Genomic DNA, 23,083 nt, shown 5'->3' with positions numbered 1-23,083 from the left:
CCAATTCAATTTAGAAAGTAAGGATTTTTCTTTATTGCTATTAAGTAAAAATAGCCTCTTGTTTCTGTGATGTTATCTTTTATAAAAGCCGCAATAAATCAATTTCAATAAAAAAATAAATAAATAATCGATTTTCTTGCAAGGCAAAATTAGATTCCAAATCGAATCATTGGCACCTTTATTTAGCTGGGATACAGTGGTTATTGGTAGAACAAGTTACTTACCCCATTATCGAAATGGGATTTTGTTTTACATGTTCATGTAGAGCGTAAACAATTGAACAAATGAATGCAACAGTTTTGTCAGGTGGGAAGTAATTGTCTTTCCAAGACTACAATTCTATATTTATGCCTTGCTTAACAGCGACCAGAGAATTGATCAAATAAATATGTACATTATTTACATACGCGTATAATATATAATTATCCTATATAAGTATTAATATATTCATATGTATGGAGCTTATCATTCCGTTACCGACGGCACCGTATTCAGCGTTAAACGCCTTAAACGCCCCAGCACAAATATCTCATCAATAGCTCTTTTGGCATAAAATTTTTGATCTTCCGTCAGCTTGCGATATTCCAGTGACCATGTTTGTGCATATATTGCAGACTCCTCGGCCCCGCTTACATCGTGGGAAACAAAGACATCTGAGAGGCGAGAGCTAGAATTTGGAAAGCCAGTTGCACTCGCATTGAGTGAATCATCATTGCTTTTAGACTGTTGGGCATCATTAGCAGTTGACTCGGCTGCAGCTGCAGCACCTCGAAGTGCAATAAACGCAGCCACATCCGTCGGAGTGGGTTTCTTATCTATCTCCTCTGACATTGATTGGGCTTCCGAACTTTCTTCGTTATCCACTTTTAGTTCGGCCTCAGCCTCCAATAAAATATCGCCAACTGTCATCTCACCATCAGCGTCCTTGAACCATTCCTTTGTATTATTGGCATCGGCATATCCATTGCAATACGCTTGTTTCTTAAGGTATTGCAAGTGGCATTTGTGGCGTCGCAAATTGGTTGTGGACTTGTGTGTGAAGGACATTATATTTTTGCAACCAATGCAAAACAGGACATGTTCCAATATACTGCCGTCGTCTTTTTCAATCTTGCGATACACGCGCCACACAGTACTGCGTGTGCTTTTATCGTTGGTTGCCAGTTTATAGATGCCATTCTCAATTTTATCCCGTATGTCTTCGTGTTTGGCTGCCATTTCTCATGGCCTTGTTCGTGTGTTTTGTTTGTTATTTTAATAAATTTTTGTTATTATTCCTTCCACCCACTATCAGTGTGACCGCAACCTAAGCTTTGAATTATACCGAAAACAATACAACAATATGCCATATTTTTCGGTATCCTCTTACCAATCGATTAATAACGATTTCACTGATGCAGTAGTTGTAAAATATTATTTAAAAACTTTGATTTATGACAAAGAATAAAATCATTCCCAAAAAATTAAATTTCACTACTTTTTGCTCATTTCCGTTGCTTGTTCAAAAAAATAAGATCGATACTTTTCATGTTTTTTCTGAAAATATAATGTGGCAACGCTTTTAAGAGGCACATTGCGCCGGCAAAATATACATGTATATTTTTGTTTTTTATTAATTTAATTGAATATATTGCATTATTAAAATGGCTGTTTACTGCTTTGACTTTCTGGGCTTCCAGGTAAGGCAAAAGATACTAAAAATATTGCAAATTCTCCACCAATTAATCAAATGGCACCTGCAATTAGGAGACCCTCAAAAAGATGCGAGATGTAGATGATAAAATTATATACGCTCTCAATGCACTTCCAACGGAGTCGTTCAAGGGTCAAGTGAATAGTGAGAGTACGTGCCGGGATCTGTACGCCAAGCTGCAGCAATCCCATCTTTCTAGGGTAAATTTCAATATGAAATAGTCATTAAATTAAAGCAACTCTCAATAATGACATATTTAAACCCGGCAGCAAACAAACATACGCAATTGCATAACTTTGTCAGCGACAACGCTGAAGAATCTACGCGAACAACGGGAATCAAATCCCAATGATGTGGAGACTGATAGCAAATTTAAGGCTGAGCAACGAAAGGTAAAATTATTTTAAGTTGCATGGCTAGACAAACTAATAATATATTCGAATTTTGCTAGTTGAGAGTACTCCAAGCCGAGCTTAACGTCGAGGATATCATAAAGGAGCGAACATACAAGGCATTTAATGAGCGTTGCAGATCATATTTCCATGCTGAATAAAGAACTTGGGCTAGATGCAAGCACATAAACAACTAAGCGTTTCGATGCCGTAAATTGTTTAGTTTTAAGTGAAATTATTAGTTTTATACAGACACAGGTACTGCCAAGAAAATTGTTAATAACTAAATGCTGTTTATTAGCAATTGGTTACTTTATTTTTGAAAAGAAATTCAACAAAATATCGTATGTACATATGTTTATCTTGTTCTGGTTAATTACTCATGCTTTGGCAGATTATATATTTTGTACATTTCTTTTACTGGTAATCCTTTTGCTTGTGCCAAGGCTCCTAGCACGATTTCGGTAGCGTCCTTAAGGTCGTTGTATTGATGTAAAAGCTGCATGTGCTTTTGTTTTTGTTTTTCCTCAATTACGGATAGATTTGTTAATTGCTCATTGGCATTTTGATGTTGATTCTCTGAATTGTTCATTGTTGGCGCTGCGTTTTAAGGAATTGTCTGTTGCTATCGATATCGGTATCGAAAGTAATCAAGTTGCACAATCAGCTGTGAGTTGTGAAATTAGTCTGGCAACATTATACGCCCAACTAAAAACGTGTGGCGTATCGTGACTAAAATTTGCATTTGTGTTTCGTACTATTTATAGACGCATCAAATTGGCAGATACACAGGTAAACTAATAACAAATTGTGCTAACACTAAGCATTCATGGTAAACGATACAAATTAAAGAAATGGTGAAATTATCAGCAAAAAAGTGAGAGCATGAAGCAATTGCTGACGCTGACCTAAGCCCATTGCACACACACACGCACACAAATGCGTATGTTTGTATATACATACATGCGAGTGTGTACATATGTATTTACAATTAGAATGTGAAAGTATTGTCGATGTGCAACTAAAATGAACTCGTAAATGTTCTTATAAAGTATTCAACTCATATACCATTGATAGCACATTACGCACAGATTAATATTACGTTAGCAGGTGCATGAGTTGACAACCCTAAGTGAATGTATCAAAAAGTGCATAGTAAAAGTGAAGTGCGAGGAGTGGTCGACTTTGCTATACTCTACACATCGAATGGTTTTAATAATAAAATCAGTCTAAACGTATCCGTCACAAATGATAATTCTCAAACTCGATAAGTTGTAAAAATAAATAAAGAAAGAAAAGTAAAGTCTTAATAACTATCATTATAAAACTAGCTTATTAAAGAAGATTTCTAATAATCAACCCTAGTTTGCCAAATTTTCAATTATGGGTATTGTACATTCGGGCGTGTAAACTGTCAAGTTAATGAATTACAACATGTAATAAGCAAATTGCATTTATATTTGTGATTCAGATTACTGACCAAATTGTATGATAGTGATCGTTGTATAATATCATGCATACTACAAATGATTCAATAACTTTGCATTTTCCATTTCAATCTAAAATTAATCTTAGCAGAGTAGGCGTATAGTAGTTAAGTAACTTTTTTTTTACTCTTTGTGATTATATTTAGTATCCTAAAAATTGTTATTATATTGATAAATTATTTTTCAATTTATTTTATAGCATTGCTAACATTGAAAATAAAGACAGACAATGTCATCCTCCACCACACACAAACAACGTTATAAAAATGCCGCTCTGGACTCGACAGAGATGCGGCGGCGTCGTGAAGAGGTCGGTATTCAGTTGCGTAAAACGAAGCGCGAGCAACAGCTGTCGAAGCGACGTAACGTTTTCCTGGATCCAACGCCGTCAGGTGTCGAGGGCGGCAGCAGCAACAGTGGTGATCTGCATACCAGCGATATGCATATGGCCGATAGCACAAGTCAGGGCGGCATGCCATCGCAGGCTGAGTTGGACATCGGCGGGATTGGCGGACAATCGATAATTAGCGCCGAAATGATTCAAATGTTGTATAGCGATAAGGAGAGCGATCAATTGGAGGCAACACAAACGTTTCGCAAGCTCTTATCCCGTGATCCCAATCCGCCCATCGAGGAGGTTATACAAAAGGATATTGTGCCGCAATTTGTGACATTTTTGCGCAACAACACAAATGCAACGCTTCAGTTTGAGGCCGCCTGGACGCTGACAAACATTGCATCGGGTACCTCGCAACAGACAAAGATTGTGATTGAGGCTGGTGCTGTGCCCATATTCATAGAATTGCTCTCGAGTCCTCATGACGATGTGCAGGAGCAAGCTGTCTGGGCATTGGGCAACATTGCCGGCGATTCTGCAACGTGTCGTGATCATCTGCTTAACTCAGGCATTTTAATGCCACTCTTGCAGTAAGTGTTTTCTCAGGAAATTATCCAGTATTTGTATAGCTAATGTCGAGCATTTCTTTCACAGTGTTTTAAGCCATTCGGAACGCATAACCATGATAAGAAATGCAGTTTGGACGCTCTCGAACTTGTGCCGTGGCAAGAATCCGCCAGCTGATTTCTCGAAAATCGTGCACGGTTTGCCAATATTGGCACGCCTACTCGACTACACCGATGTGGAGGTGCTAAGCGACACGTGTTGGGCCATCAGCTATCTGTCGGATGGACCCAATGACAAAATCCAGGCAGTCATTGATGCGGGCGTTTGTCGGCGTCTCGTCGAGCTACTATTGTGAGTTCTCTTTTAATATGGTGGAAAAGACCAAATAATAAATCATTATTATTATAGGCATCCACAACAGAACGTTAGCACGGCAGCTCTACGCGCTGTGGGCAACATTGTGACCGGCGATGATCAACAGACGCAAACCATATTGAGCCACAATGCCTTGCCGTGCATCAGTCATTTGCTGTACTCACCGGTCGAAACGATTAAGAAGGAATCGTGCTGGACCATATCGAATATTGCTGCCGGCAATCGAGAACAGATTCAGGCAATCATCAGTGCCAATATATTTCCGCAATTGATGAACATCATGCAAACGGCCGATTTTAAGACGCGCAAAGAGGCCGCATGGGCCATAACGAATGCCACAAGTAGTGGTACCTCGGAACAGATTCATTACTTGGTTAAGATCGGCTGTGTACCGCACATGTGCAATTTCCTCACTGTTGTCGATGCGGATATTGTTCAGGTGGCATTGAATGCACTCGAAAACATTCTGAAAGCTGGTGAAAAGTTTCAAGTACGACCAAATCCCTATGCCATCGCCATCGAGGAGTGCGGCGGTAAGTTGCAGGCTTTGTGATAAACAAGAAAAACTTGTTAAATTAACATATAATTTTCTCAATTACAGGTCTGGATAAGATCGAGTATCTGCAGGCGCATGAGAATCGCGACATTTATCATAAATCATTCTACATTATTGAGCAGTACTTTGGCAACGAGGAGGAAGACACTCGAGTGGCGCCCGTTGCGGGCAGTCAACAGTACGAATTCAATCCGCACAACATACCCGATGCTGGCTTCAATTTCTAGCATGACAATGACAAAACACAACAGCAACAGATACATACAGACTATATAGACAAATGGGTAACTATTGTGCGCATTTCAGCAATCTGATTCTGAATGTGCGTGTGTATCACATCCTATGCACGGGTAGAGACGACAGGCACTGTGCAGTCATTAGCATTTTAAGTGTCACTTAGGCCCGACATTTGTTTCACGTTGTTCATTTGTTTGCCCCGCTTTTGTTACATACTCTTAACGATTATTTTTATATTTACGATTATTATTATTATTTGCGATATTGGAAAAGTCGATGTGAGGTCTAGGACCATCTTAATCTTGTATTTTAAACCCAAATAATTTTCACACCCAGCGTATGTATGTGTGTGTGTTTGTGTGCATATAGACCAAACAAACAAGATCGAGTTATATAGCTAGCTACATTTTCATATAGTATATCTAATGAATTCCTAATGGTTGTAAATATTTTCATGAGGCATGCATACGCACATCATATATATACATACATACATACATATAGAAATATATATTATTTGATTTGATTATGTACATAGTATGTTGTGTGCAGCAAAGTTAATTGCGTTAGAAGCCGGCTTTGGTGTTGTTATCTATACATATTACAATATGTATACTTTCATCTATATTTTGTTACAACAATTAACAATTCGTTTAAGCTTAAAACGTAAATTATTAGTTTTACTTGAATTTGGCACTCAATAAAGAGCAAGCATCCGACCTGAAATATTTTAAGAATATATTTGAGATTTGCACATTTGCACGCGTTATGTGTTGGACATTTTTTAGATTTGATCTCAAAATTTCGTTATTTTTGATATCCCGTAATTATTATGCGAAAGGAAATGCCCAAAGACCTCAACAACAAAAAAAAAGAGTTTCGAAAACAAAACAAACTGACTCACACACTAAACTACAAACATAGAAATCATTAAGCGAATATTTATTTATAAGAGTCGAATAAACCATTTACAGACACATTAAAATGCAATTTATTTCAATAATTCGATTACTGTGATCGATTGCAAAATAGATTAATCGAACTAGACTGATAGATTTTGCTACTTATTGGTATTTGTGAATTAAAAAGATAACAAGGTCACACTGTTAGTATTCAATTCGCTTACAAGTCGCGAGAATGTCGGTGCGCAGCAGCATGAATCAGGATTATACGATCATCAGCCGATGGATGCACAAAACTCTAGTCGAGTGGCAAAACGCTCTTAAGGATAACGGCTCCATCACCCAAATGTATGAAGAATACATTGATTTTACAAACAACGCAGATCATTTTAAAAAGTTTATAAATTTGCTGTGCGAATATTGTCCAAATTTGTCGCATGTTCGCCTGGTGTTTTCTGGCGAAATCAACGATGTTCCAGAAGATGGTCTCGTGGAAGCCGTTTTACGGTTACCAAATGTTCAGTGCCTAACCTTAATTGATGCTCCCTCAATAGCGTGTAAGTAGACCTTCATTTATAAAAAAAATGCGTCACACTTTTTTTTATTGGTCGTGATGAAATATGTAGGGATATATTTCCGTTATCAGCAGTGTGGCCAAATGTAAAGGAAAAACAATACATAACAAAAACGAAATTTGCTGCACTGATTGAGCTTAGAAACTACAAATTACAACTTTATAATTTTGTTTCAGTGTTTGAACTGCAAAATGATTCCAATCAATTGACAACATTGAATTTATGTGGCGTTGATAAGAAAATAAAGAGTTCTACAAACTCTTTAGGTGGTCTACTTGGATCTATGAAAAAGCTGCATAGTTTGGTTTATAGCTACAAAGACTACAACGATCAAATCGTTGAATCTTTGGCTCATTTACCAAATCTGAAAGCACTAACATTGCTATATTTGCCCCGGAGTGAATGTAAGTACTTAGAAATTAATATTACTAGAGAGCTTCTAAATTATGCTACCAATTGTTTTTTAGTTTTGCAATTGAAAAACTGCAAGCAACTGGAAGTATTGTACCTTTACAATACTTATGAGAAAGTCAGCACTGAAGACTTCTTGGATGTCTTCTCATCAATGAGAAATTTGCATACTTTATCAATAGTATTTTTGGAGAAGAATATGCATTTAACCAAGAAATTCTATAAATTGAGAGAGTTTTGCCCACAACTTACTTGCTTAACCCTGAATTGTTGTTTGGATTATTTTGGAGACTTCGCAAAACTAAAATATCTGAAAATTGATGATGACTCGTCGGTTCAATTGGATAAATTATTGACAAATCTTCGCCCCATTTACGCTAATCGATTACAAATCTTGGACATAAGCGAAGCGCATGCAAATTCAACTAAAATTACAAAATTTAAAAACTTAAAAGGATTTCTATGTGGAAAATGTCCAAAAAGTTGTTATTCATATTTTTCTAAATTGTTAAATCTTCAATTCTTGTCTTTTGAAATATTTGAGGAAAACTTAAGCCAAATCACAAAAATAGTCAATTCATGCAGTCAACTGAGATATCTGCGCCTGCCTCTGAAAATTGAAGAGGTTGGCGAACTGGTTAAGGTTTTACCAGATATTCTATCTTGGCGTAGCAGTGAACCCGATGATCCATTCGTGCTATCTTTGGGTATTGGCTCTGTAGTTGGTGAAATAGAAGATAAGGTAATGGAATCTATTGTCAATTTATTCGTTATTATAACTCTAATCTTATTTTCCAACTTATGTGTTTTAGCTAAAAATGCATCCACATGGGAACTTACTGCAGTTGGACTGGAATGGAATGGTGTTTACCTCTAAGCTGAAAGAGCTAATCGCTTCGTTGGGAAGAAATGCGAATAAAGAAACTGCAATGACAACGAAAACCATATTTCAAAATCCTTGCAAAATGGCTGGTGATGGCTTAAGCTTAGGCGATCGTTGGATGTCGAATGCCAATTACAAACTTGCTCTTAAATCGTGTAGTAAGAAATTTAGTCTAGAGTATGATGAGGAATTGATTAACAGATGCCGAAATAAGACTATTAACAATACTGATTATGAGCTATCGAACCAGATAGATGCCTTTAATTTTAAGTATGATGCTCTTGATGAACACAATGAGCTATAAGTAATGAACATTTGATTGGAAGTTTTGTAATATTAGTTTTTCTAAAACTACAGTGAAACAGTGGTTTAAAAACTAGAAAATGGATTTCTGAATTTTAATGACACTAATAAAATCATTCTATGGAGCCGAATGTACTTAATATTGGAATAAGTTATAATATTGAATGCTTGAATTACATTGGAGCTAATTATATTAGAATAGACTTGTTTTGAAAACGAGTAAATTAACAATTATGATTATGTGCCTACGAGCCATATAGATATTTACACTTTATTTTTAAGTATGAAGCCCTTAATGAACATAATGAATTTTAAAGAATGAGCATTTGATTTGAAGTTTTGTAATATTAATTTTTCTGAAACTTCTTGTTAAATTTGATTCAAAAGTAGAAAATCGATTTTTTAATGTTAATGACATTCATTCAATAAAGTCCAATGTACTTAATATTGTTATATTAAAGTTAACATTAAAAAAAAAAAATAATCATTTTCAAACTCGGAAATAAATTCCGTTTTTATTTGAACTTCGATATGTAGATCATTCAAAGTAACAGTCAGTGGCGGATGGTCGATAATTTTTAAATCGATTAAATCAGAGTTGCTGTCAAGTTGCTTCGTTGAAATTGCAGTTACAAAATACGTCCACAGTGAGTTGTTGTTGTCGTTGCTGGTTTATTTTCAATGTTAATTCAAGAATAAATGAAAAGCTTATATATATTTAATGGTCATTGATCCTTATTCACTCTCGCTTGACGAACTGCACCTTGTATGGCTTGGGCGTCAGTGTGATGCCCGGTTGGAGGACGAACGATGGCGTTTCGCCCGCTGGCAACACAATTCGAAAATGCTGCACGATTCGCACCAGAAATGAGAAAATGCAAGCGCGTGCCAAGGCATCACCCAGGCAGCGGCGTCGTCCCAAACCGAATGGCATAAAATACTCATCCTTGCAACACTTGCCAGCGCCATCAATGAAACGTTCTGGGCGGAACTCATGCGGCTCCTTCCAATGCGCCTCGTCCAAATGTACGGAACGCAAACTGATCAATATGGTGGCATTCCTAGGTATATCATACTGGCCCAATTTAGTGTTCCACAGTGCACGGCGTGGTCCCGTTATCGGTGTGATGTGAAAGAAACGTTGCACCTCCATAATGAAGGCGTCCATGTAATGGAAAGCTTCGCGACGACTCAAATGAGGAAAGGCATCGGTCGCTTCACTTGTGTTGGCAGCCACCTCGTCATGTAACTGCTGCTGCACGTCCGGACGCATGGCCAGCACCATTAAGGCCAGATTGATGGTGTTGCTGGTCGTCTGAGATCCGGCAATAAAGAAATCCAATATGGTCATCACCAGCTGTGTCTCATTGAAGCTATTCGAGTTCTGCTTCTGCTGCTGCATCTCCAGCAAATACGCATAGATGAGATCGCTTTCAGGCAACTGCTCTCCACGCTTTTCGCACTCCAACATGCGACGTCGATGCTCGTTGATGGTCACCATGAAGAAGCCATGCAGCTCTGCATTTAGCTCCCTTATCAGATTGTAGCCGGTGCGATTGGGGGCCACATGACGCAGCCACGGAAACTGCGCCAACAGCCCGCCGCTAATGTCAAACAGCCTTGAACGACGATTCATTAGCTCCAGCAGACGATGCAATGTGCTGTCCTTGGCGCTGGCAATGCGTTCGCCCGCAATGAGACACCAAAGCACATTGAGCACACTTTTGGCCAGCCAATTTACTGGCTCGATGGGTGCTGCTTGTGTGGCGCTGAGCTGCTGCAGCAACTCATCGGCCTCATGCTCGATTTGCTGCTCCATTTGACTGCGTCCGTAGCCCACGTGACGCATCTGCTTCATGGCAAAGTTGCGATGCTCATACCACAGCTGGCCATCGGTACATGTGATGCCTTTGCGTGTTCCCATGGTGCGCAGTCGCAGAAAGAAGTTGTCGGGCCGACCCTCGAACACCTCCTGCAGCTGCACCTCACGCACCAGCTCGTGGCCCAGTGCGACCACCACGTACTCCTGGCCCAGCTTCAGACCAAGAAGCTGACTTTGATAACGCTTTGACCACTGCTCGAAAAGTTTGTGCTGACCTCCAGCTGCACGCGCTTCGCGGCGAAACTGCAGCGTGTTGCCCAACCAGGGCAGGAAGCCAGGACCTGGTTATGGGAAAAGACGGAAAGAAGAGCAAAGAAATTAAGTATACTGAAGAGATTGAGAAGAGCAATATAAATGCAATAAAATATAATGTACAACAATTTCTTGCTTAACAACTGAGAACGAAGCAATAAGCTGCTGAATAAAAAGGATTCCAGCAAAATTTACTTTTGGTTAGTTTTATATAGTACCCTAGTATACATATTTTAATATTTTAAAAGGGCAGGATAATATTTAAAGTATTCTATTAATTTAAAACTCTATGTTTTCATTGCAAGAGACGGAATTCTCAAAATTTTACCCATCCAAGACTGCGGTGGCCAGTTAAAATAAAAAGTTTGTCATTAATTTAATTTAAATTAAAAATTAGCCTTTAAAATCGTAATCTACGAAATGTTTCCTCTTCGTCTATAAATTCAATTGTATTGTTATTGTTTAAAATTTTTAATTGAAGATGTTCTCTTTCATTATTAAAAATATAATTTATATAAGAATTAAAAGATCGAATTCAAATTGATATTATTATGATAATGTAGTTGCTAGTGAAAGTTCTAGTGATAAGGCTGCATAAACGCGATGCCTTTACCTATCCCATTATCTATGGCTACTACAAGTACAAATTAAATTAAATGCAATCAACATTTGTTCAAGGATTACAAACTAAATTAAATAAAAGCTCTTTATTCGCTAAGCGCGAGTGAGTCGCACGTCTTACTTTAATCTTATCGCCAGCACTATTTGGCACTACCGAAAATATCAGATGATCAGTAAATCAATAAATCGACTGTAAGAAATCTGTATCTAATGTGCCTGCCTTATCGATAGATGTGTTATGTGTACACCGCATGGAGTAGTTAGTTTTAAGTTTTTCTTTAAATAGAATAATATAATTAGGTTGATTAATTCAGTTGTATCTCGTAAGTTGCATAACCAGACTTGGAAAATGCATATGTAAATCAGTTGGGCGACAAGACACCTACTTGAAATGGTCTGACGAGGTGTCACCCATTAAATGGGGTATAATGTGTGACAATTTTATCAATGGAAAATCTAATTGGAATGCAACACGCGTCTCGTTTACAGTCGTCGCTGTGGGCTGCGGCCAGTTGACCATTTCCAGTTGGATTTGTGCTGGCCAATAGGAAACCCTGAACTAAACTGAACTGATTTGGGAAGGGAACGTGGGGCAGGTCGAGGGGACAAGCCGTATTCAATTACTCTAAACGATCTTTTATTTTTATTAACTCGAAACCTGTTGCAAAACTTTAAATAAACAATTAAAAAAAAAGTCGAATTTGTTTCGCTGTTTGAATATTACTTAATTTTAGCATTGCAAGAATTTGCTGACTCAAGGCAGCTCATTGAAAGAACTTAATAAACTGAATGAATTGATTGAATGAATAGGATTCAATTGGCACTCACCAGGTGGAAAATTCTTGGGGCGTCGCATGGATTTGAGCAGAGAATATATAAGAAAGCCAACGAGAATCGTGGCCAAAAAGATGAGGGCGCTCATCTTGTACGAAACGAATTACAAAAGTATCCAATTGAAAAAAATCAAATTAGAATCACAGTAACTTCACAACACGTCCGCACGCTTCGCTCACACTATGCCAACTGAACGCGAGTCCAAATGGATATGCACAAGCACGAGTGTGAGCGCACGAATACGCGCGAGCGCAGAGACTCACACATACACATGCACACTACTGTGGCCGGCTTTCATGTGTATGTGGGTCCATTCATTGTACGATAAAAGAGCGAAAGCAACAAAAACGCAGCTGATAAAAACAAATGCTGAGAACTATTGTTGATAACTGTTTAAAAAGAAGAGTGAAGAGAGAGAGAGCACCTTCACTCTCTTAAATGAAGCCAAAGGAAAATAAAATATAATTTCCTAAGCTGATCTCAAAAATTAGAAAACTTAGCAAGTTTGAAAATTTTGGATTCTTATACATATTTTTTTAAAAGTGAAAGAATAAACAATTTTCAAAAATTATATCATAAAATACAATTATCATAAAACTAGCATCTAAATAAAGAATTTTTGTTTAAAAGTTGTATATTTTTGACTTTATTTTGAATACAGGAATTAATTAGTTTCTATTTACACACAAAAATTCATCGAACGTGGAATATAAACTAAGGAAACGGAATTTGTATGAAATATATCATTTGAGAACCAAGTAAAAAAGGAAGATGCTTGGAATCAATGAATATTCTTAGAGGAATACCGAATTTTTGGCAATTATATAGTCGATATCATTTGTCCAGGGATTCTTAAAAGCTCGCCATTCGCTCTGCAGCTGAATATAACCATTATCCTTGCAACGAAAGCGATAAACCTGTGTGGTCACCTTCTCCTGCACCTGCATGACCATTTTGTGGGATTCGACCAAAGCGGAGATGTCCTCGTTGTGAAAATACTCGTAAAAACTGGTGCCCAATATTTCCTGAGGCAGAAAACCAATCACCAGTGTGGCACTAAAAAGTTAGAAAGCAAACTAATTTGAAGAGCTGCAAAAATATGGGGAAAACAAGTTGCTAAACCTACCGTTGATCAATGAACAGGAACTTGCCCTCAGACGAATGACGGGATATGAAGAGCACATGTCTGATGTTAGGTTGATTATCCAGCGACGAGGGCATGTTGGAGTGCAGGACATTGGTGGGCGTGCGTCCAATGGCCACTAGGCAGGAGAGATTCGTTGTCTGATCATCGGTGTCGCCGTCCTGATCCTCATCCTTGATGGGTGTCCATGATTTTAGGTAACCGGTGCACTGTATAACCTGATACTTGTGATCCATGCTCAATTTGGATTTGCGTTTCGTGGAGCTGCGTGAACTGGACGATGTGTCCGATTCCTCTTTGATTTGATTGTTCGTCGCACGCAGTTTCATACGACAGAAAAAGGAGCGACGTGCTCCCGGGCAAAGACGACATAGGCTTTGCGGCACATCTGTCTTGACCGGTAACATGGCTGAAGGAAGAGTTGAATTAGAGATTAATTTGAAGAAGATTTTATCTACTTACTTTTGGCATCGATGAGACGCTCGCGCGGACACTGTTCCAGCGATGAGAGCTGCTCCTTCACCTTGCCAATATCCTTGGGGTGGAGCACATCAAACCAACTCTGGCCCAGCAGATCGGATTGTGTGCAATTCAAGACACTCGATACCGAATCGGAGACATAGAGAATGCGTCCACGATCACAGCCCACCACAAAAAGGAATCCTTCCGATGCCTGCAGTATGATCATCTTGAGTTCCTGATCCGATAGAAAACTGGGTCTATAGTCGCCACCATTGTAGGGATGAAGACTGCCTCGTATACCACGCAGATGTTGCACAGCCATGCGCAGCACGGTGAGTTTGTCCAGCTTGCGTTGCATGGCATAGCACATGGGTATCATGGAGGAGAGCTCATTGATGTATGTGTTCATTTTATCGCGTCGCCGCTTCTCAATCTCGCTGTGATTTTGCCTAAGAAATGGATATAACCTTTGGTTATTTGAACACTACTGTTATTATACGTTTATCAACATTTGCAGCACTCAATTTGTTCATAATGGTCTCATACTTGCGATTCTCATCCGATGTGCGCGCCGATTTCTCGTCATCATAAGTATCATCTTCCAGCTCCTCCAGATTTTCACTGCAAATGCAAAACAAACCATTAACATGCATAATTAACATTCATGTTAAGTGGCTCTGTTATGTGAGGGTAGCTTCATATGTTAACTGTCAATAACATTAACATATCGAATTGGAATCGCAAACCACCCCAATTATAATAATGAGGCAACTGTTGCTGCCGCAACCACTCGACAAACACATGTAAGCCACTTGCATATGTGTGTGTGCGTGTAAGTGTGCATTTGTGTGGGCAGCTCGCACACACACACAAATACATATGCAAGTTTAGATATTAGAATATTTGCAATTAATCTGCGAATTGAACTCCACTCACCAAAACTCTTGCATAACTTTACAACCCACAATTGCACGAAATTATTTATTATTTGAAACTTGTTTTGTTTTTATTTGTTGTTTACAAACAGTTGCAAGTACCGACAGCAGCAAATAAACACGAACTCGACAATTGACAAAAGTATCTGCAATCTGACCAACTGTCTAGTCGAGCTTTTCCTGTTGAAGCTTTAGCGCATGTCTGGTCACACTAAGCGGCGTTGCATCGAAAGCTCACTGCACTCGGTGTGCAGCTTATTTTGTATTTTGCTTTTGTTTTTGGGTCAAATTAGTTTTTTTATTCTAAGTGTAATTTTATGCTAAAATAAATATACAACAAATTATATACAAATAGAAAAACACAAAGCTTAACTATATATGATACATTTTATCTAAACATATGGTTATGACCTGCATATAACGATCCCACAGACAACGCGTCTCCTGATCTCTACAAGCCAAATAATAGTTTAATTAGTTGTACATTGTTACACTGAATCTTATTAGCTTACCGGGATATTTCCAAGTCCAGGACGCTTTGCGTTATGGAAGAAAGAAATTTGTTAACCTGATCGTGATTCCAACCATTCTGACGCCAAGGCTCTACCAATTTTTCGCAGAGATCGACGAACAGATCGCGTAGCTCACGATTACGGTGCAAATTGCAAGCGATAGTGATAAGAGCTCGCCAATAAGATCGAAAATTGCCATCCAGCTCGTGAAAAGCACGCTCTAGCAGCACCGGCTTTAGTCGCAAACAGACCAGGCTGCAATCAATCATTATTAATGTATGTATATATAATATATATATTCCTTAAATTGCTCACTGTTTGATCTCCTTTTCCTTGTCCAGCAGGCAGCGAAGTTCACGCAAATCAAGTAGAAATTCCTTGTCCATTTCCGTATCATAGTACTCAGGACCCGTGTGCTATTATAAAAGAAAATACGTTATATATTACAGTTTTTCCGAATTTAACACTATGTACCTGATAGGTATATGTCCAATAAATCATTATCGAGTGGGAGCAGGTTAGCAAATCGCTGAAACTCAAGTACTGCAGTTTCTTTTTTGACGTCTCGAAACGCAGGCAAGCCAGAAACACAATACATGCATATTTTCTGCAATTATCATAAGTGAACATTAATATATCTATTAATACTATAAGTAGATTATTTACTTGGCCAGTTCGTTTGATATGAAGAAATGTTGCTTTATATTGTTGGTCAGAGTTCCTGGTAGTTCTTCCACAGCCCTGAAGATGCGTTTTACATTATCAAATTGACGACTATTGGACGAAAATAATGATATAAAGAAAGTCGTGGTAACAATAGGAAACACTGTCTGTATACTTGCCGACAAGATTTGAGTTTAACACAAGTTTTCTCGCCAACCTCATCGAGATCCTTGCGATAACGCGAAGTTAGCTTCTTGCCCAGAATTTCACGCGCAACAACATCATCAATAGAATAATATTTCTCGATGATCAAATCACGCGTATGCGGTTCCAGTTGGAAACACGATTGTTCCATCAATTTGGTGGGTGCATGCAAGTAAAGTTCAATCAGCGAATATGTGCGATAATGATCCAAGACATCTGACGCAATTAGATCAATGGGCGCACCCATCGAATGTCCAAATCCCTTTTGTTTCAAATAACATACTGCTTCACTAGCTGTTGAATTGAGGTAACAATATAAGAATGAGTAAGGTCACAAAAAGGCGTGGATAAAAACCTACATGAGAAGCCTTCAATCCATAGTTGATAAATTTCTGGATCCACCAGCGTGTAGTTACTTATAAACACGTCCACATCTGCCTAAAAACGTTTATTAATTATTAATTTTAGTAAACATTAAGCTGATTAGAAAAAGACCTCACCATGTTTGTTTGTTATTATTAGATTATGTATCGAATACAGTTGGGAACAAGTTCGATAAGACATTGCATTTGAAGTAGCGATACATTTCGATAAATTTGAAAAAATGTTAATTTAATATAAATATTGCATGCATACTTGTATAATTAGCGTAATGCTGTCACAATAACATTAATATAACAGTTGTGTTAACATTCGATAAATGTTGGCACGCTAGCACATGCCGCATAGAATTAAATTTATATCCCTCAAATAAACGCATTGCCCTATTATTTTTAATAAAATTATTTCATATTATATATTAATTTATTTTATTACTTGAACTTTATTTACATAATTTTTTTAAATTAAATAATAGATTTTGTTTACTTTTTTTCGATATGAATTGAACTAAAAACTCATCGAATACATTGATCGAGTAGTGAAATTTTTTTTGCTCAACTATCGGCCTTATCGATACATCGGTGTGTTTCTTATATCGCTGAGGATATCAACTTTTAAGAAATGTAAAAATGTAAATTGCAACATATAAATTAACTGTAAATAGCCAAAGGCAACGTGCATACAATACGGATATCAGTGTAAATGCTGTGCGCGCCAATAAATTGGGAACGCAACAAGAAGAGCCGCAACAATAACAACAACAAAACCAACGACAAACAGACACACATCGTTGTCGTTTGTAGTCGTCGTCGCTGTCGTTTGTAGTCGTAGTCGTACACCAATTGCAATTGCAACAATTCGATGAACAACTTTACATTCATATCCAACAAACAACAACAACAGCAGCCGCAGCAGCAGCAACAACAACAACAGCAAAAGGCAAGCAATAAAAACAGAAGAGCAAGAAGAAGCAACAAAAATTATTATATCGCGTTGTTGTGGTGGTGCAGAATATGGAACAGGATTCCACAACTGAGCTGCATTTGAGCAGAATACGTGAAGTGAAAGATTTGGCCGCATTAACCGACGACGTGCGTGATGTTGTGAAAGAAGAGGTCATATTAGAGAATCACCATCATCATCAGGTAAATCAACACAACACCACAAAACCAACCAACTACTGAGAGCTTCCATTCAGCTCGTTCGGTTCGTTGGCGGCAAAGAGGGTGGTTCGTTTTGATTCCTTCGTATCCAACAACCACAACAACAACATATCACATCGTTTTACTCGTCTCGTTTCGTTTCGCTTCGTGTCTCTGGATGCCCGCGCAGTCAACGCGCAGTTGTCGAACGCGCTGCCTAAGCTTTTGCGTGTATGTGTGTGTCTCTGAGTGTATGTGCATGTGTATGTATATTGGTATCTCTGTAGAACAAGTGGTGCGCTCGTGTGTGAGCGTGTTTGTGTGAGAGTGTGTGTGTGTGGGGGGGCGGAGAAGGCGGCGCAACAAAAATGCGCGCGATGCTTGCGCCCTACACGACCCACTAGAAAGCTAAGGCTAAAAGCCCGCCACCACCAGCAGAGCTCCACTCGCACACACACACACACATACAGAGACGCTCACCCTTCCTTTTGGCCCACAATACCATCACTACCACCAATTGTCAGACAACCCACAAGGCGCAAAAACTCCCAACACACAAAACGTCAGAATTTTGTGTGTGGCGCACAAATTGTTGTGTATACCGATTTTCATTTTTCCCATGCTGTGTTGTTTACTTACACAAACGAAATTTTCTTTTTCATTTCTCTCTTTCATGTATTATATGTGTGTGCAACAAACAAAAATCTATTCGCGAAATTCTATTAAAATACGTGCATTAAAATGATGTTGCATTAACACACAAATTCAACGACGAACGTCGGAACGACGAAACAACACAACCGCAACAAAAAATACCAACAATCCTTCGGAACGCATTCGACTGCGACTCCTGCGAACTTTTGTGATGTGCGCTATGGTAATGCAGTTGGATACGAAAGTTCGCATGGTCACATCCTCCTCAAACGATAATAGCGGTAGCGGCGGCGGAGGCGGCGCTGGTGGAGCAGGAGGCGGCGGCAGTGCTGGTGGAGGAGGTGGCAACGGCGGTGGCGGTGTTGTATCAGTGCCCGTTTCCCTGCCAATTGGTTCAATGATAACTGGTACGGCCTTTAATGTGATTACGCCCGATCAGCTGCCGCACTTTAAGCCGATGCTGTGCGTCGATAACAATGGTTACCTGTCCAGCGGTGCGGTCAGCATGGGCGGTGACCTTAAAACGATTGTCATCCAGCAGCAACAGACACAACAGCAACAGAGCGGCAACAACAATGCTGGGAACACAAATACCACCGCCACAAATACCATTGGACTGAATCACGATGGCTCTGGTAGCAATAATAGCCATGATAGCATGGGTACGCTTGACCAAACGGCCGGCGGTGGTGGCGGCGGTGGCAACGGTGTCGGCGGCGGCGTTGGCGGCAACACATCGGGCTCCACGGGCTGGGCGGAAACCACATCGAGCACCCAGCACATGGAGGTCTTCCAGATACGCTGTAAAACCACCTGCGCCGAATTGTATCGCAGCAAACTAGGATCGGGCGGTCGTGGCCGGTGCGTCAAGTACAAGGATAAATGGCATACGCCCAGCGAATTTGAGCATGTGTGTGGTCGCGGCTCGAGCAAGGATTGGAAACGTTCCATCAAATATGGCGGCAAATCGCTGCAGTCCCTCATCGATGAGGGCACGTTAACGCCGCACGCAACCAACTGCAGTTGCACAGTCTGCTGTGACGACGAAGCAGGTGAGTCAGGTGAGAGTTTGCATACATACATACGTATATCACAACATCTACGACTACGAATGTCCTCTGTGAGGGTAACCACATTAATCACGTCACCCACTCATTCAACTAATCCAAATCCTTTAGCTAATTGCTGCTTTTTAATTTATGGCAAAGCTAATGGGAGAACTCCTACTTCTATGAAATGATTAAGCGAAGCTACTGGATTACTATTTTGAAATGGGTCTGAAAAACTACTAGATCCTCTTAATTTTTCTGAGAAGCGATACACAAGTTAATAAGTGAAGAGATCCTGTGAAACTCTTGGATAATTCTTATAATTTTGAAATAGACAAAGTTACTAGATTCTTCAATTTGGACAATGTGAATGTGATGAGCGCAAGAAGTGCATCGATTCTTTTTTATAATGCATCAAAAGTTGATAGATCATTTTATGTTATTTGAGAGTAACTTGATAAATCGCATATTGATTCCTTTCATTGTTTACGAAAGCTTATAGACAGTCTCTACTTCGTTGAAGAGAGTCGAAGAATGGAATAGACTGCGTAGAATAAAATTTAACAAAGTTAAGAGACATAAAAGGGGATTATTCTAAAATGCTAATGGATGCAGTTAAATGTTTTTTCTTATTGTTAAAGAAAAAGACCATTGAGTTATAAGGACCTACTTTCTATTCTCTATTCACAGTATTTTAAAATATTCCAATAAGCTGAAGCGGCCCTAATGGTCCAAGAAATCTAATAGACTCTCTCTTCACTTTCTTTCAAAATGTTCTAATTAGCTTTTCCTTCTCTCTATTCTATTGCTGACTCGGTTTACTTATTTAAAAAGGGTCCCGAAATCAATTCATTTTCAATTGCACTCCGATTGGAGATGCTTTCCTAGCTACACTTGCTTCTACAAGTCTTTGTTCTACTGATGTTTCCATCTATTGCCTACTTGGTACAATCGCTCAACATTGTAATCCGCTTTCATCATTGCAATTTCTCTTTACAGCCTCCGGCCCTGTACGTCTATTTACGCCGTATAAGCGACGAAAGCGAAATCAAACGGATCTCGATGTGGAACCGGGACCCAAACGTAAACGCAATACGCATAGCAACAATAATAATAATAACAATAATAGCAACACCAATAACAACAACACCAGCGGCAGCAGCATTAACAACAACAATGTGGACCCGACGCAAGCGGCCGCCGCCAGTGTTGTCGATGAGAACAATATGTTTCTTGCCGAGGACAATATCACGTCCAAGGATGAACCATGGGCGGCGCTCAATGACAGCTTAGACACCTCCACCGAATTGGTTGACCAAACGCAAATGGGCAATCCGTATGAGCGTGAAACGTTTGTCGTAAATATTAACGATACCGGCTCCATTGCCGTCCTGGACAGCAGTCAATCGATGAAGAACATTGAGCATGTCTATTGCACCATGGTCAAAGCGACTGGCGATTTTAAGCGACTGCTCAACGAGATGAAACAGAACTACGAGCGACGCATCGAAGTGCTGCAAAAGGAGCGCGATGCGGCGGTCAGTGCGATGCGTGTCCAGGTCCACACAGACATTGATGATCCCAACATATCGGGCTCATTGCATGGCAACGAGATCATCTCAGCCAAGAAGGTATGGCTTTGGAGTATACCATTTGTCTAGCTCTGTACTAAAAGTTTTCTTTTAATATTTGTTTTTTTAGTGCGCCAACTGTAATCGGGAAGCGTTGGCCGAGTGCTCGCTGTGTCGAAAGACGCCGTATTGCTCGGAGTTCTGCCAGCGTAAGGATTGGAATGCTCATCAAGTGGAGTGCGCAAGGAATCCACAAACGACAACGCAACAGGTCATGTTATTGATCGATGATCAGTCCTAAGCAACGTAACGAATTGTACATACAAATTTTACTACTAATTAAATATATGATTATGCAAGGCTCCACCCCTCCAAATCCAAATTCCAATTCGCCCTTTGACCCACAAAAAAAACCAAACCCTACAGAATAGCTAGTTCCTCCAAATCGCAAGTTATCCCCTGTCCAACCAGATCCTTAGAATGCCTTTCCCCCATTAGACTTATGTCCTATAATAATGTAATTCTTAAACGTACATATTAACTACATAAATATATATGTATATATATTTATATATACATTTTACTATCGATCGTAGAGCAAACAAAAAAAAAAACCCAAAAACAAAAAAGGAATAAGAAACCAATAATCAGAGAGTTTGTAGCAAGCGTAAAAATCAAAGCAAGCATCGACTTGACCTAGAATAAATGGATAAAGTTTTAGCTACGATTTGATAGAATGCAACAACCACAAAAGATGAAAATCCGAGAGAAAGCAAAAACAAAAACAAAGGAAAAAAAAAACCAACCCAACAAAAGAAAACTTAACTTGTAATTCAATTTAAATTAAATTTATAAATAGTTGCAAAGCGCATAGCATTATAACACAACACAACCGAATGAATCCCTCTCTCCTACGTCCCCTGTCCCCTGTCCCCCATCGTCCTGATCCTTTTCCACAACACTTTCCTTACTGCTTGACAACTTTTTGCATAAAAGAAACTAAACAAAAAAAATACAAAAAAATTCAAAAACAAAATGAGAAAAGGAAAACCAAAATGCGAGGGATATAAGCAGAGTTGAGTTAAGCAGATTAAGCAGAAATACAATACATATTCGTCTATGTATACATTTTTCATTAGACACTAAGCACATAGTTAAACTTTTAACATTTTACGATTATAATTTCTATATGGATCTACTGCCCGTCGTTACAAGCATCCAATAAAGATTTCAAAATAATAAAAATCGAAACTAAATACAACAACAAAAATACAAAAACGATGTGAAGAGAACCACACACATACATACAAACACACATAGAAACGTATATTTATTTATAAATAATTGACAAACAATTTCTGTGTATGTGTGTGTGTGTGCATTTTAAGTGTCGTTTTACACCAATTTTCCACAATATTTTCCATTGTAAACTTCTTTGTCGTCCCCCCATTCGGCTCCTATTCCTCCTTTTCCCCCGTCTCCCCCGTCTCCACCTTAAGCAGCTGTAACAATTTCTAGTAGTCTGTAGTCCATATGCAAATACATTCATATATACCTATGTATGTAGTATATATCTCTATATACACGTATATATATCTTTAAACTAGCTATATATTCCGGTTCACACACAGATACAACAACAAACAGGACACACACACATACAGACCACAGACACACAAACAATCACATCCACTCAAAAAAGTAAATCGAGAAAATCGCTTACAGTGCAGAAGATTATTTCGAATTTGAAATCTTTGTTCTCAGATGTCTGTAACGCTATCGGAAGAATAATAAATACACCGACACACCACACAACAACACACAACAAACACCTCTATACACACACACACACACATGCAGACAGAGAATGCTGAATTATCAATGCGATGATTGAAAAGATTTAAGAGAAAAAAAATGAAGAAAAATATATACTTACATTTAAATGTACAACGCTTACTTTTTGTCGTATTCTTTGTTGATTCTTCTATTTGTTTTGAAAGTCTCTTTATTTTATGTGTGCCATAACTATAGATATTGTTGGCTCTTTCAAAAGGTAAGT

The 23,083-nt window shown here is 38.8% G+C and overlaps 9 protein-coding genes across 15 annotated transcripts; 4 read left to right on the top strand and 5 right to left on the bottom strand.

Moving 5' to 3' along the window:
* Window positions 1-203: 203 nt before the first annotated feature.
* Window positions 204-1,348, bottom strand: LOC117569474 (uncharacterized). Its single transcript, XM_034250642.2, has one exon. It carries the CDS (start codon window positions 1,216-1,218, stop codon window positions 466-468), a length of 753 nt encoding a protein of 250 aa, XP_034106533.1. The 5' UTR covers window positions 1,219-1,348; the 3' UTR covers window positions 204-465.
* Window positions 1,349-1,485: 137 nt separating this feature from the next.
* Window positions 1,486-2,438, top strand: LOC117569476 (protein MIX23). The gene is made up of 4 exons (XM_034250643.2): window positions 1,486-1,679; window positions 1,747-1,893; window positions 1,963-2,085; window positions 2,145-2,438. Exons 1-4 carry the CDS (start codon window positions 1,644-1,646, stop codon window positions 2,244-2,246), a joined length of 408 nt encoding a protein of 135 aa, XP_034106534.1. The 5' UTR covers window positions 1,486-1,643; the 3' UTR covers window positions 2,247-2,438.
* Window positions 2,426-2,748, bottom strand: LOC117569477 (DNA repair protein SWI5 homolog). Its single transcript, XM_034250644.2, has one exon. It carries the CDS (start codon window positions 2,675-2,677, stop codon window positions 2,462-2,464), a length of 216 nt encoding a protein of 71 aa, XP_034106535.1. The 5' UTR covers window positions 2,678-2,748; the 3' UTR covers window positions 2,426-2,461.
* A 23-nt stretch (window positions 2,749-2,771) lies between these two features.
* LOC117569469 (importin subunit alpha-7) lies at window positions 2,772-6,629 on the top strand. Of its 2 annotated transcripts, XM_034250637.2 has the most exons (5): window positions 2,772-2,877; window positions 3,772-4,499; window positions 4,564-4,827; window positions 4,885-5,384; window positions 5,453-6,629. In XM_034250637.2, the coding sequence occupies exons 2-5, from the start codon at window positions 3,802-3,804 to the stop codon at window positions 5,632-5,634; spliced, it is 1,644 nt and encodes a 547-aa protein (XP_034106528.1). In that variant the 5' UTR covers window positions 2,772-2,877; window positions 3,772-3,801; the 3' UTR covers window positions 5,635-6,629. The 2 variants fall into 2 exon arrangements, with proteins under 2 accessions (XP_034106528.1, XP_051860320.1); XM_052004360.1 differs by lacking the exon at window positions 2,772-2,877 and having other exon boundaries at window positions 3,721-4,499.
* Window positions 6,630-6,713: 84 nt separating this feature from the next.
* On the top strand, window positions 6,714-8,719 carry LOC117569470 (uncharacterized). Its single transcript, XM_034250638.2, has 4 exons — window positions 6,714-7,103; window positions 7,298-7,525; window positions 7,589-8,274; window positions 8,345-8,719. Exons 1-4 carry the CDS (start codon window positions 6,782-6,784, stop codon window positions 8,717-8,719), a joined length of 1,611 nt encoding a protein of 536 aa, XP_034106529.1. The 5' UTR covers window positions 6,714-6,781.
* Window positions 8,720-8,770: 51 nt separating this feature from the next.
* LOC117570742 (probable cytochrome P450 305a1) lies at window positions 8,771-12,445 on the bottom strand. 2 transcript variants are annotated; one of them, XM_034252564.2, is made up of 2 exons: window positions 12,302-12,445; window positions 8,771-10,881 (listed from the first exon to the last, which is right to left on the bottom strand). In XM_034252564.2, the coding sequence occupies exons 1-2, from the start codon at window positions 12,393-12,395 to the stop codon at window positions 9,458-9,460; spliced, it is 1,518 nt and encodes a 505-aa protein (XP_034108455.1). In that variant the 5' UTR covers window positions 12,396-12,445; the 3' UTR covers window positions 8,771-9,457. The 2 variants fall into 2 exon arrangements, with proteins under 2 accessions (XP_034108455.1, XP_051860322.1); XM_052004362.1 differs by having other exon boundaries at window positions 8,771-10,884; window positions 12,305-12,437.
* Window positions 12,446-12,923: 478 nt separating this feature from the next.
* LOC117567817 (protein cycle) lies at window positions 12,924-15,032 on the bottom strand. Of its 2 annotated transcripts, none has more exons than XM_034248054.2 (5): window positions 14,850-15,032; window positions 14,460-14,534; window positions 13,914-14,380; window positions 13,434-13,860; window positions 12,924-13,363 (listed from the first exon to the last, which is right to left on the bottom strand). In XM_034248054.2, exons 1-5 carry the CDS (start codon window positions 14,861-14,863, stop codon window positions 13,102-13,104), a joined length of 1,245 nt encoding a protein of 414 aa, XP_034103945.1. In that variant the 5' UTR covers window positions 14,864-15,032; the 3' UTR covers window positions 12,924-13,101. The 2 variants fall into 2 exon arrangements, with proteins under 2 accessions (XP_034103945.1, XP_034103947.1); XM_034248056.2 differs by having other exon boundaries at window positions 13,914-14,362; window positions 14,850-15,029.
* A 78-nt stretch (window positions 15,033-15,110) lies between these two features.
* Window positions 15,111-23,000, bottom strand: LOC117567818 (acidic fibroblast growth factor intracellular-binding protein). Of its 2 annotated transcripts, none has more exons than XM_034248057.2 (8): window positions 16,728-16,806; window positions 16,587-16,665; window positions 16,203-16,521; window positions 16,027-16,134; window positions 15,835-15,967; window positions 15,676-15,776; window positions 15,361-15,615; window positions 15,111-15,299 (listed from the first exon to the last, which is right to left on the bottom strand). In XM_034248057.2, exons 1-8 carry the CDS (start codon window positions 16,728-16,730, stop codon window positions 15,221-15,223), a joined length of 1,077 nt encoding a protein of 358 aa, XP_034103948.1. In that variant the 5' UTR covers window positions 16,731-16,806; the 3' UTR covers window positions 15,111-15,220. The 2 variants fall into 2 exon arrangements, with proteins under 2 accessions (XP_034103948.1, XP_051859753.1); XM_052003793.1 differs by lacking the exon at window positions 16,728-16,806 and adding an exon at window positions 22,982-23,000 and having other exon boundaries at window positions 15,112-15,299.
* LOC117567816 (deformed epidermal autoregulatory factor 1) lies at window positions 17,174-21,996 on the top strand. Of its 3 annotated transcripts, none has more exons than XM_034248053.2 (4): window positions 17,174-17,547; window positions 18,637-19,465; window positions 20,453-21,084; window positions 21,155-21,996. In XM_034248053.2, exons 1-4 carry the CDS (start codon window positions 17,470-17,472, stop codon window positions 21,323-21,325), a joined length of 1,710 nt encoding a protein of 569 aa, XP_034103944.1. In that variant the 5' UTR covers window positions 17,174-17,469; the 3' UTR covers window positions 21,326-21,996. The 3 variants fall into 3 exon arrangements, with proteins under 3 accessions (XP_034103944.1, XP_034103943.1, XP_034103942.1); XM_034248052.2 differs by having other exon boundaries at window positions 17,174-17,753; window positions 18,637-19,456; XM_034248051.2 differs by having other exon boundaries at window positions 17,174-17,753.
* Window positions 23,001-23,083: the final 83 nt, after the last annotated feature.

This window comes from Drosophila albomicans, chromosome 3 (genome assembly GCF_009650485.2).
Source record: "Drosophila albomicans strain 15112-1751.03 chromosome 3, ASM965048v2, whole genome shotgun sequence".
Classification (NCBI taxonomy): domain Eukaryota; kingdom Metazoa; phylum Arthropoda; class Insecta; order Diptera; family Drosophilidae; genus Drosophila; species Drosophila albomicans.
Note: the sequence above shows the minus strand (reverse complement) of the source record. Positions and strands in the feature narration are given on the sequence as shown.